General features: G+C 43.2%; 1 protein-coding gene across 1 annotated transcript in view; it reads left to right on the forward strand.

Annotated features, from left to right (window-relative positions):
• Window positions 1-13,321, forward strand: part of LOC121582378 (leucine-rich repeat-containing protein 75B-like) — a 55,209-nt gene extending 41,888 nt beyond the window's left edge. The window contains exon 4 of the mRNA XM_041898121.2: window positions 11,133-13,321. Within this exon, the coding sequence (XP_041754055.1) occupies window positions 11,133-11,748 (616 nt within the window). The 3' untranslated portion in view covers window positions 11,749-13,321. The remainder of the gene's footprint in view (window positions 1-11,132) is intronic.
• The last annotated feature ends 572 nt before the right edge of the window (window positions 13,322-13,893 follow it).

Here is a 13,893-nt window from a genome sequence, read left to right on the forward strand (position 1 = left end):
CATTTTAAGCTAAACGTTCTGATCTGTTGCATCAGATTCATTGGTTTTTTATGTTTTTTTTATGTAACCTAGGCCTACTAGTCGTATGAATTTGGGCTCTATCGTCCCCCAACTGTTCCAGAGTCTGTTTGGAATAGGCTATTTATTTCTCGACAAGCTGAATAGGTATATTTTGTTCTATGGTAGATTGACATAGGCTAGTGATTTTGCTGTTCGTTACTCATCTTGTTGGCTGAGGAAAAGTAAATGTGTACAGTTATTCTAACATCTTCAAAGTGCACATCAGAATTCGGTAAGAAGGATCGCACATCGTTGCATCCTTAACTTGCATGTTCTGTTCATATGAATTGCCATAATCTAAATGTGATTTCTGGCATTTTAAGCACTGTGGATGGACGCCCTAATCAGGTTACGCACCCAATGCATATGGGTCTGGTAAATTTCTCAAATGTCTGGTAAATGAAAATGCTGCCGGTCAAATATCCGGTGCCACATTTTCCTAACGGAAACCCTGCCGTCAACCCATTTCTATTCAAGTACATTTCCAGGCTTAATGAAAAATATCAGAAGACTTTGGAAGAGTTTGTGCTGTGAATATACTAGCAGCATTTAGATTTCATAATGGTTTCACTGTTTCACTGATAATGGGTATTTAATAGTGTTTGATAATTGGTTACGTTTGATAATGGGTATACTTTACATAAAGTGATGCTTTTCCTCAATTTATGTCTTTATGATATAGAATAATCTTCCCCTTCTATCCTCTCTATCTCTCTCTCTCTCTCTCTCGCTCACTCTCTCTCTCTCTCTCTCGCTCTCACGCTCCCTCTCTCTCGCTCCCTCTCAGGTTGGTCCTATTTTTAAATATTTTTTCTCACTTCGATTTTTTTCTATTTTTTCTTTCTTTCTTTTAAGAGTCCATTTTGTTCAACAGTTGCCTCACAGAGAGAACAGAGCAGTTCTGTGGTCTGAGCTGGGGCTCTAGGGAAAACCTTCTGTCATAGAGAGAGAGAGAGAAGGAGAGAGAGGAGGGAGGGAGAGAGCGAAGAGAAAGGAAGAAAAGAAAGAGAGAGGCGACACTGCAAGGTTACCCATTAGAACCCCTGTGTTTCTTTCATTCCTCCCACCTCGTCTTACAGTAAATAGGTTACAGCTATAGATCTGTTCTCTCATGTATAGGAAAGAAAATACTTATTACATGTGCAATAGCATGATTTCCAGCAACAGAAAATGTAATTATTTTCACAGAAGAGATGGAATAGAATCCATTCTATTAGTTTCAGAGCTCATGCATAAAAATGAAATCCAGACCTTGCTTTTTTACTTCAGTCAGCTCAGTCTTAGAACACTGTGTAAGGTGTAGAGCCATTTTGTCCTTTATTGTTTGGAATCGTGTCCCAGGAGAGTTGAAAGTCTATTCGATTCTTGTCCGCAATAGCAGGTTATAGGGTCCTCCTTACAATTAATTTGCTGAGTCCCCCTGAACATGTTTATAATGTTTTTTAAATCTGCATTGGATTTCAAATTAATCATCTCCACATTCTTTATTACACTGAAATTGCTCTTCCAGCACAATCGGAGAGGATTGCGCTCAAATAGCAGATGTTATTTCATTACTTGTCTTTACTGCCAGGCAACCATTGACAACATCCAATGATGAATCTAGCTCAATATAAATAGGAAGAAGCACTGCCTGCAGCCAATTTAGTGCATACCGTAAGACAACATTTCCCATGTAGTAATAAATGCATTGCACAGTACTAGCTGATGAGAGTTTGAAAGTTATAAATGAAGTCAATGGATATGAGTTACATTCTCTATACTGTGTTTGCATGCACAGTAAATATATACATGGTTCTACTTCTAACCCAATTGTTCACATAAAGTTATATAACTTTGGGGCTATTCTTTTTAGGACTTTATATGGTACTACATTCATACTAAACTCAGAATTAAGAAGCTTTATCAGCTGCATGGGTCAATGGTTGTCCAAGTATCCCAATAGAAAGCATTATCAGCTTTAGGTGAATGGTGAAAAAAGTAAGATACCGGCTTTGAATGCTTTATGGCTGTCGGGCTGTTAGCACAGGTCTTATTTTACATTTACATTTTAGTCATTTACATTTACATTTTTTACATTTTAGTCATTTAGCAGACGCTCTTATCCAGAGCGACTTACAGTTAGTGAATACATATTTTTTTTATACTGGCCCCCCGTGGAAATCGAACCCACAACCCTGGCGTTGCAAACGCCATGCTCTATCAACTGAGCTACATCCCTGCCGGCCATTCCCTCCCCTACCCTGGACGACGCTGGGCCAATTGTGCGCTGCCCATGAGTCTCCCGGTCGCGGCCGGCTGCGACAGAGCCTGGATTCGAACCAGGATCTAGTGGCACAGTTAGCACTGCGATGCAGTGCCTTAGACCACTGCGCCACTCAGGAGTAAGTATTTAGCAGACGCTCTTATCCAGAGCGACTTACAGTTAGTGAGTGCATACATTTTCATACTGGCCCCCCGTGGGAATCGAACCAACAACCCTGGCGTTATCAGCTGTGGATGTGGGTGAATATAATATACCCACTCTGACTCCATCTGTCTGCTACACGTGAGGCTGTCCGCCAGCGGCTCTGATATCTGACCCAGACACAGGCTACAGGGTCAGACGATTAGGTTACATATAGTACTAAGCACGCATTTGACAGCCTGTTCCTCACTGCTATCCCTAGCACACTGCTGGCACACTTACAGTACACACAAACCTTTGCACACACACACCCAGACATCTACACACATCCACATACACTCTGGCGGTGACATGAGGTAACAGGTTTATCCAAGGCAGGTGGTGTAGGTAGGGTTTGAGTCAACTCAGCACGTGTCAAGCCCCGTTTGATTGACTGGCAATTTTACAGAGTAAAAAAAGATACTGCCAAGGTTACTTTTGCACATCCCATGCAATGTAACTTAATTGGTCTTTCTTGCCTATTTTTGTCCCTCGAATTCACTCATACACTCACAAGGACATTGTAGTATGCTTTTCATTGGCTTGCCTGTTCAGCTAAGCATTCAGTATTATATACAAATTGACATTGATTTACTCAGGCAGTTCAGGTTAATTAGCTACCATGCTCAGGAGCACAACAGCGTTCTGTCATGCTATTGCTACCACTACCTGTTGTATCACTACCATGGTTCAGTGACTCCAGCAGACTTAAGAGTCTAGGCCAAAGTTGTTCATGATACTGAAGCACTTCTCCTTCATTTATTTATTTACATCACTCATCTGCCTGTTGCCCCAGTGTCAACTGTCTCGGCAGGCATCCCCTGAGGTCTATCTACATAAAGGTCACGACAACTCTGACTCATCTCTCCTGATCCTTTAATAACCTGAGAGACATGCTCAAGGTGAGAAAAGGAGGTGAAATGAGTAAACAATATGTGGGAGGAAAACAGAAATCTAAATATAGAGTTCCTTTTAGAGTAGAGTGAAATGCTTACTTAGAATGAAATACATGAAATGGAGAATAAACAAGGGAAATGTCTTAGTAGGTCACAGACTGGTATGTCATTGCCTCAAGTTGTCTATCCCCTACCCATTTGATTTAGTATAATTGTCTCCTCCTCTTATAGATTAAGTAGTTGTTCTAGTTTCTTGTATACTCTAGATAATCCAATCAATCTCAATTTCTAACCTCCACCTTGTAGAGAGACTTAAGGACTCAGCCATGGTCCTTATCCATAATTCATGACACATTTCCCAATGAGCCCACTGTATATCTGTGAAAACGTATTGATCTGATATTAGAGCTTTTGATTTGGGTCTTGCATAGGAAAAAACTTGTTACATGTTGAAAATATTGAAAACCTGAAAGATGAATCAAAGAGCATTTCTGTTGCTGCCTGGTCTGACTTTTACATAGAGCAAATCCCCATTGCCTCCCAACTACCATCAAGCACCACTGTCTCCCTTTGGAATGCTGCACTTTAATGTTGGTTTCATAACCGTGCCTTGACATTGCAGACGGGCGCAGTCTTCCATGATTTAGTATTTAGTAGTTTATTAGGATCCCCAATAGCTACTGCTAAAGCAGCAGCAACTCTTCCTGGGGTCCAGTTACAGTTATGTAATGCAAACCCTTTTCCATGCAGCTTTAGTTGGAAACTGAAAACATGGCAAATAATGTACCTCTACAATTGTTTTTTTCGTACACTCTTAGAAAAAAGGGTTCCAAAGTGGCTCTTTGGCTGTCCCCATAGGAGAACCCTTTTTGGTTCCAGGTAGAACTCTTTTGGGTTCCATGTAGAACCCTCTGTGGAAAGGGTTCTACATGGAATCCAAATGGGTTCTACCTGGAACCGAAAAGGGTTCTTCAAAGGGTTCTCCTATGGGGACAGCCAAATAACCCTTTTATGTTCTAGATAGCACAAGATTTGTCTAAGAGTGTAGAGTACATGCTCACAGACAGGTATAGAGATATGTCTTAACATCTGTAGCTCTAGATACTGAGTAAGCCACTGTCAATGATTAACTTTATTAATTTGATTTTTTTAAAATCCCTTTGTGAACTTAGTACAGATACAGTAGATCCTATTAGACATTAGAGAGAGGGAAACAGTGAGTGTGGGAGAAAGGTTATTACGGTTTATAGTTCATGGCTTTGCTTTACCTTGCATTGTGTTACTGTACGTGTGTTCCTTCATGTTGTGTTGTGTTCCCTCACGTTGTTGTGTTGTGGTGCATGTCGTTGCACACTGCGCTGAGCTGCCACTCCAGCCTGTGCTAGGGGAACCCGGTGGCGTGCTGGTGTCAGGAGGGCCCATGAGAGTGGCTGATTGGCGGATTAGTGGAGGGAAGGAGGCGTTGGTTGGCACTGAGACACTCTGCCCCTCCCGTCCCTCTGAGACCACAGTGCCCTTCTCTGGGCTAATTCAAGCACCCTGGCAACACCTGTGGAAAAGCCTGGGGGGTCCCATAGAGCTGGATCATGAAGGGTTGGTGGAAGGAGAGGACTCCTTCAGAGACTGTTGGATGAGGCTTACTTAGTAGTGGGTGGGTGGGTTTAGGGGTGAAAGCCTGTGTGTGTATGATCGTATGCGTGCCCAATCGGAATGATAGCTTGGCTCGAACCAAACTTGTTGTTCGATATTAGCTTCCAAGGCCCTGTGGCAAAGTTCTGAATCATTGCATGCACATCCATTTGTGCAACGGGCCCAGCAGCAGTACTAAAATGTTGTAAAATATTTTCACTCTGAAAAGCTTCTCTGTGGTGTCCTCTTTTAAAACCACCCAGGCCAATGAATCTGTGCCCTATCTCGCCAGTGCCCCCCTGGCTAGCCAACAGACTGAAAGAAAGGATAAAAAACAGCACAATGAGAGAATTCCACTCCTGGTTTGGTGTTGAAAGAATAGATTAGTTAGGCTCAGCCAACCCAGACCATCCACCATTTATAATACAGATACCCAGAGGCAAAACAACCTGGATCGATATCGTGAATAAACAACTCAGGAACTCAGGACCAAAGCGTTGATGAAGCAGACATTGATCCAGCCAGATCCACCGGGCCTCTGGGATCGCATTCCACATCCAATGTTTCTCAAGTGCCTTTATTTCATTCGGCATGAAATGAGTCAAGTGTGTCTTTGCATGCTCAGCTGAAGTGTAGCCGACCGGAGGACATTTTAATTTGTATTACCTAGCTAGGCCCTCTTCCCAGTTCCCTGAGAGACTCACATAGTGCATATTATTTATGCCTGAGCAGCTTTTCTAGCATATTGCTGGAGTGTCCTGCTACGGTGGCAGGTAGCCTAGCGGTTAAGAGCATTGGACCAGTAAACAGAAGGTTGCTGGTTTGAATCCGTCAGCCGACTAGGTGAAAAATCTGTCTGTGCCCTTGAGCAAGGCACGTAACCCTAATTTCTCCTGTAAGTCGCTCTGGAGTGTCTGCTAAATGATGTAAATGTACTGTATAGTAAATGTCTAAGCATGAGTTTCTGTAAGTCCACATCCCTCACTGCAACTCCTTACATTTATCAAATGAGACTGAGTCATCCCACCGTTTGGATATTTAAGTGCACAAAAACCGTTCAGTAGGAATTAGTCTATATCCACTCTCTATGCATTACTGATTTATGGGGGTAAATGAAGGGGAATGTGTATTCTATGTGGGTGGACAGATTTCAAGATTCCCCATACATTTGCATTTATCACTCACCACCCACCCCCAGATGCTTTAGGTGTTGTGTGAAAAGTGTCTGCTAAAAGTTTACCACATTTCTTTCCAAAACAAGTTTTCGTGGTGACAGAAATGTTCATCCCCCACTTTCCCATTTACAGATATATTGCGTACCTTTGAGAGAGTTAAGTCGTGCCAGGGTTTTCCTGAGGATAAATAATTGGGCGGGACAAAGAAGGCCAATGCTGATGACCACTTACCTTCTGTCCACCTGGAGAGAGGCTACACTGAACATAGCCATTAGCCTCAGTGGGTCTAAAATTACCCTGGCAGACAGTAGTAGAGTGGTAGAGATTAAAGGAGAGGATGAGAAAGGGTGAAGGTGAAGAAAGAAATCAATGGGTCCGCTAAGGTCTTTACTGGAATTGCTATCAGTACAGCCAAGAAGACAGAAAGGAGTTTAAGTGACCAGAATTAACTTAACTACCAGAGTTTAAAAGCAACACTTACACAGTACACAAGCTCACCAACATCCTGAATACAAATTCACATTTTAGCAGACACTCTTACCCAGAGCGACTTACAGTTAGTGAGTGCATGCATTTTTCATACTGGCCCCCCGTGGGAATCAAACCCACAACCCTGGCGTTGCAAGTGCCATGCTCTACCAACTGAGCTACACGGGGCCCACATGAACGTTGATGTGTGCTGAAACAGGGAATAGGGGTTGCATGAAGAGAGCTCCTCTGGCTGACACATGACTGTCGTGACTGTAGAGGCAGAGGCTGTCTCACCCTGTAAATCTCTGGATTTGTGGCGGCAGGTCTTGAAATGGATGTTACCATAACTTAGCCTGTATGATCTCAACCCAGAGCTGTTTAAACTGACACTAAATCACAGGTGATGGCCTCACCCTATTTCACTGAATGGATTGTTTATTGAGAGCGTTAGAAGCTGATAAAGATATAGTTCTGGCTTTAGTTCTGGCTTACCATCTCAGCTTTATGCCCCCGTGTTTGATTTTGAGGATATCTTACCATAGACTTTACAGCCCTTTCCTCAATAGATAACATAGATGGTCATATAATGAGAATGAGGGTCCATAGTCATCCTTATTAAAAATAGGACTATTTCCTATAGGAAAGAACAACTATGAAAAGCAATCAGCCAGAGCAGCTAACCCTACATTATCCTGTCAAATGTAATATCAAAATGTAGATTTCCACATAAATAGACATAACCAAAAGTAATTATTTATCATGAGAGGGCCGTAAACAATACCTAGTAATGCTTATACTGCCAGAAAGATTAAAAATCTCACCTTTCTGGTCAAAATAGTTATGAATTGCTGAGGTGTAGTCACTTTTGAAGACACAAGCTCAAGTACAAATATGAAAATATGAAAAACCTTATGATTTCTTTCCTATTCAACAAAAGTGGGGGAATAGGGCTTGAAATTATTGAAATGCTTTCTAGTTATATTTGTTTATACTAATAGCTCAGAGAAATAAATGTGTTTAACAAGTAATAAAAACAAATTTGGTCCCATATTCCCAGCACGCAATGACTACATCAAGCTTGTGACTCTACAAACTTGTTGGATATATTTTCAGTTAGCTTTGGTTGTGTTTCAGATTATTTTGTGCCCAATAGAAATTAATGGTAAATCATGTATTGTGTCATTTTGTAGTCACTTTTATTTTAAATAAGAATATAATATGTTTCTAAAGATTAATGTGAATGCTACCATGATTACAGATAATCCTGATTGAATCGTGAATAATGTTGAGTGAGAAAGTTACAAAGATCATAACCCCAAGACATGCTAACATCTCACCATTACCAATAACAGAGACGCCATTGAAATGGCTGATGACTCGATATAATTTCAGCTTTACGCACGAAGTGATTTCGTCCCTCTGTGACCAAGAGAAAGTGGTCTTGTTTCAATTCAACTAAATTATTTTGTATTTTTTCATGTTGTGAGCTCTAAATCCATCTGAGAACATTACAGTGAGATGAGACCGCTTTATCTGCAATCGCTAGGCTCTCTGTTTCATGTGCAGGATTGCAAGCAGAGCTGTAAGGTTCACAGCCAGAGGAAATCGATCCTTTGTCTGGCTATGCCAGAAAATGTGTTGTTCCCTATGCAAATGAGGTGTCAGATTTCACATACTGCATCTCAGCTGAGAGCGGAGAGCGGCATGTGGAGAGGGACAACCAGAGTGTTCACGGAGTGCACAGCAATTGATGTTGCGCCGTTTACAGAGTGCTCTGTACACATAAATGTTGTCCAGAACCGGTCCAGAACCGCTCAAAGTCCCCTAAATAAGGGACTTAACGTATATTAAACCAGCTAATATCTTTACAAAGGAGAGTCCATTCTCATTTAGGTTCCTGTGCTGCAGTATCAATTCCCTCTTGATGGAATGGATAGATGGATATCCCTCGCTCATTTGCTGTTAAATGAGACCTAATACAGGAAAAGCTCAGTGTTCTTGAGATGCATCTTACTTATTATGCAGACAAAAGCTGCTTTGAAGTTCTTTGTTTTGTTTATGTTGTAGAAACTGCTGGTCCAAGTAGAATGATACTGCTGGCCACAAGCAAAGTGGGTACATTAAATTAGAACAAGAGAGAATACTTTTTGTTGTTTATGTTATTTTATCTTTTCATGGTAACGGGCAGTGAGAAAGGTTGGCTGTGCCCATGAGTCCGAACCAAGCGGAGCCCTAGGCCTGTGGGTGGCTTTCTGCCCACCTTGCTGGGAGGCATTGGATTTGGATGGCGGTCTGAGACCGTCTCTGCTGCTCAGCCTCATTAAAACAATAGTACAGAGAATATTCCCCTACGCCACCCACACGCCCCGTCGCAGTCGAACTTCAACAGGCTCTTTCCTTCTTTATTTCTCTCTCTCTCTCTCGCTCTTTCTCTGTACTCTCTTTTTCTCTCTTCCTACCCCCCCCCCCCCCCCATTTGCTCTACTCCCCCCTCTATCTCTCCTCTCTCTCTCTCCGCCCACACAGTGAGCTGAGAAAGCAGGATGCTCCAGCAGGAACTGGGAAATACCCACATCCTCTGAGCCCTCAAGCTGCCAAAATACAGCACAACACATAAACGAAAGTTGATGCATGGCTCTGTTGGCTCAGGAGGTGTAGCCTACATCTTGCAGATCTTGCACAAAGCAAAAGCCCCAGAGCCACTCTGCTGAGGAGAACTAGGGAGAGACAGATGGGGCTCCCTGGCATTTAGAGGGGAGAGTGAAGGAGCAACCAGTCAATGCCAATGAGGTTTATTACCATATAGAGGAGTGGCAGAGTACACCTTATATTCCTATGGGGAAATCAGCTTGCCATTCTAATCCTTAGGGGTTATTAGAGAGAAAAGGATAGCAAAATAAAAACAGATCTTACAACATACAGAGCAAAATAACAAGAGAGCAGCCCAGACTGGGAATGCAGAGGAAGGGAGAGTGGAATGGATGGTGATCGAGGGAAGGAGGGAAAGCGAGAGTAGGAAGTAGAGAGAGGGAGTTGAATTATAGCCCACTCGAGGAATCAATAACCTCTCAAATCTGAGCTCCAGTTAGCTGCTGCGGGCCTTTCCCTGGCTGCTCCAGAGCAGATAGGCTGACAGATGTGAGGACCACAGGCAGCCCATTTATGAAGCTCCTGCTCCCACACAACCTAGGAGCAGGAGGGGAGAGGAGAGGGGGTTCAAACCCCAGGAAAACAGGACTGTGACTAAGAGGAGAGGGAGGGACCTCAGGCTAAAGTGTACACTTCTGAAGTGTAACCTAGTACATCCTCCCAGCGAACTACAGAAATGCTGTATTTATATGGAAATCTCTCTCCATGCCCACTTTGTCATTGTCAATTGTTTTAAAGACTTCCTCCCCCTGACTTCCTCCTACTGTAATGTCCTGCTGGAGACTAGAGCAGGGAGCTCAACCCTCGCCCCAAATCCATAACATATTCTTCCATGACACATCTAGAGTCCTGCACTTCAGTGCCACCTCCGCACGGTACAGCTGCCTCAGAGCTTTCAAATGAATATTTAATCAGACTATGGCAGGGAGCAGGTTTTTGTTTAGTGCCTCTATTCTGTATAGTCTCAGAGCTAGTGAGGGATGTGATGATGCACCATGACAGAGACAGAGGTCCAGTAGCACCACTCTTTGAACTCTCCATACACTTTGAACTCTCCATACACTTTGAACTCTCCATACACTTTGAACTCTCCATACACTTTGAACTCTCCATACAGTTTTATTTTTTATTTCACTAGTCCAGTCATTTGAAGATTGGTATGATCATTAAATGCCATATCCTTAATTTGCCATCACCACAGATTCCATCTTCTTTTAAAACAGATTGCTCTTCTACTATATGCTGAGATAGGGTTGAGTAAATCACATTGTCAGCAGTGCCAGTTTGATGCCTCTTTGCCCACTGACAGCTCTGTGGAAAAGGGACAGTATAGCCAATGTCAGCCGTGCCCTGTGGAAAGTGACTTTTTGATTTTTTTGGGCTGTTCTGAGGGAAGAAGGGAGGGTGGGAGAGAGGGAGAGAGAGAAACACACACTAATACATGACATTCACCAAAAACACTTCTCAAAACAATTCTCCCAATTCTCTTACATTCTGTTTTTATTGCCTGGTTGCAGTGGGACCTCTGTTCCCGTGTCATGTTAAACAACATCCATAGTCCCACATAACAGGGCTCTCTGTACATCGATAAAGACAGGCTCATTAAGTTAAGATCATTTGTTTTCACACGCTAGAGGATACCTATCTGCCAATATAGGATGCTTGGTCTCAGCTTCGTTATCATGTATACTAAATGGCTATTCTGTGCTCTAGAGTCTGAGAACCAAAACAACTTGCATACAAGATTGGCTTTTCAATTATATTCTTTGTGTAGTTTCTAACCGTCTCTGGTCTTTCCTTTCACAGTCTTAAAACCACACTGAAGAAGAAGCTGACCAACGACATGGTCAACCTGTCTGGCATCCCTCTGTCTGGCCGAGACGTCCACCGGGTGGCCTACTACCTCCAAAGTAACGGCGACTTTGTGTCGGCCGTGGACCTCAGCTTCACCGAGCTGCAGGACGAGAGCCTGCGTCTGCTGCTACCCCACCTGGGCTCCATGCCCAAACTTACCACCCTGGCAATCAACGGCAACCGTCTGACGGTGGGCGTGCTGAAGGACCTGATGGAGATGGTGAAGAACCCCCTGCAGTTCCCCAGCCTGGCCTGGGTGGACCTGGGCAACAACGTGGACATCTTCACCGTGCCACAGCCTCTCCTAGTGGCCCTGCGCAGACGCTTCGGCCTCCGGAGCAGCCTGCCCACCATCTATGAGTACAGCGAGGTGCAGGTCTATAGTAGTTATACCCTGGAGACCTCTATTGAAGAACCCAGCCTGTATGAAGAGGAAGAGGGGGGAAAGAGGGAGGAGGAGGAGGAGGGGGAGGGGGAAGAGGATGAGGATAAACTGGAGCTGGAGGCGTGGGGTGTTGGGGGGAAGGTTATATCTACGAATGTGGCTCTGCACTACTGTGAGAGGTGATGGGTCAGAGCCAGCGCAACCATTGAGCATTGTGTATTGACAAACCTTTGTACCCTACTGTACCCTCACCTTGCCCTGAGTCCTGTCTCCCGTGTCAGCATGCGTCATCATGACAGGAGAAGCTTGGGGTCAGCATTTTCATAAAACACCCACTAGGAGAAAACACTGTGTTGTGTTGTCCCTTTGTATGTTCCGATTGCAGAGACCTCAAGCCAGTTTCAGGAAAACGTACAGTTATTTTGTTGGTACAGACATTGGTATCCTAGGCACTGCAGTGACGTTGTTACTGTGTCGTCCTGCGAATGTCATTCTTTATGAGCAAAGGAATCTTAAACAACAAGAACAAGACAGATTAGATTTCACCTGATTGTTTTGGCTTTCTAATGTCACATACTTTTTTTCTAATGTACTTTCATGTAGCACATGCAGACTGGATGACACAGTGGGAGGTTTTGTTTGCATAAATATGCTGCTGTGTTTTATTGCACAACACACAACATTGACTAAACGCTGATTTCAGAACAGATGGTTTTAATTCACCAGATTCCCATTCATCAAAGAAGAGTTTTTATTTTCCAAGTAGAGCAGCCCCGATGAGGCTGTGAACCTCTGAGTGAGCCTCAGCTGGCAGGTTCTGGGTCGGGCTGCCCTGGGCTGGGATCTGGGGAGAGGACATCCAGTCTGTCTGTCTGGGAGGGAGTGTGTTTGGGCAGCTGATGAACTGATTGCTGCCTCTGTCAGGTCATGTTAGAGATGACCAGAGACAAATGCTGGGGAGATTAACCATGTTTCTCATAGCAAAACGGAATGATCTTTCGAGTGCATCTTCCACCATGGGTTATATGAAAGATTATATTTGTAAATCGTACCATAAAGAAATAAAATGTGCCCCACTTGTTCAAATGAAAGGCAAAAATATTGAGATGATGAATGATAATTAATTTTTCTTTCCTCTGTACTGCTGTTTGCACATAATATGAAACTGAATTGTGAATGAGGATCAGAAGGAGCATGTTACAGGTGTCCATCACCTGTTCTCTTTAGATGTTCTGTTCAGTGTTTATCTTGAGCATTATTTTGTATGTTTTTTTTTAAACTGACATGACTGTTTACTGCAGCTCAACAATAGTCTGCAGAGATAAAGTTCATAAGAAATTATTTATAGTGTGTGTGTACTTGTTTGTCCACTCTTGTGGTTGTCTATGTGTGTCTGTCTGCACAGGTGTGTCGTATGTGTGGGTGTGGATGTATGTGTTTGTGAGTGCTCTGGACATACCTGGTGTCCTCTAGAAACGAATTGTTTACTCATTACTCATTCATAAATGCAAGTACAAGTCAATGCCTGTTTAGGCTGGCTCTATCCAGTCACAACTCTCTAACTGAATGTCCACTAGAATGGATCAATCTTCATCCAAACCACTATAGTCATTATGACTTCCAACACACTGCATTTGTCTCTGCTTCCCACCTCAGTCTACTTTACAGTAAAAACTATGGTTTTCTCTGAAAATTATAGAATACATGTTATGACTGTTCTTGCTTACTGTAACAAAATAAATACATGTCACAATTCCATGGATGTGGTCATTGTTGTTGTTTGCTGTTGAACAGTATAAACTGACGTCATCTCCCCAAAGGCAAGCACATAAACCAAGGAGCTGCACACTCATATTCTGTGCATAGGATGACCACATTTAAAATACCCAAATGCGGGACAAAGGGATGATTTTGCGGGACAGTGTCGCCTACATTAATACTTTTTTGGGGCAGCACCCCCCTCCCTCCCTGCCCCAAAATCCCCCTTCCGCTGCACCGAAAGGAATTGACATGGGCCTATAGGCTAATCCTTTGCCTCACACAAAATTTGGTCATACAGAAACGAGAGATCAAATGTGTGGCTGTTTTATGAAAATCTGGGAATACTTGGCCAGGGTAACATTTCTGGTTGGTTTCAGCCAATGTAAAACAGTTAGGAAGGGAGACTTGAAAACCAGATTGAGTGAGCAGCAAATATGTTGAAGCAACTAATGAGCATGGAGAGTCTCACAAGCAGTGGGCGATTTTAGCATGTACAGTGGGGGAAAAAAGTATTTAGTCAGCCACCAATTGTGCAAGTTCTCCCACTTAAAAAGATGAGAGAGGCCT

The sequence above is a fragment of the Coregonus clupeaformis genome, chromosome 15 (assembly GCF_020615455.1).
Source record: "Coregonus clupeaformis isolate EN_2021a chromosome 15, ASM2061545v1, whole genome shotgun sequence".
NCBI lineage: Eukaryota > Metazoa > Chordata > Actinopteri > Salmoniformes > Salmonidae > Coregonus > Coregonus clupeaformis.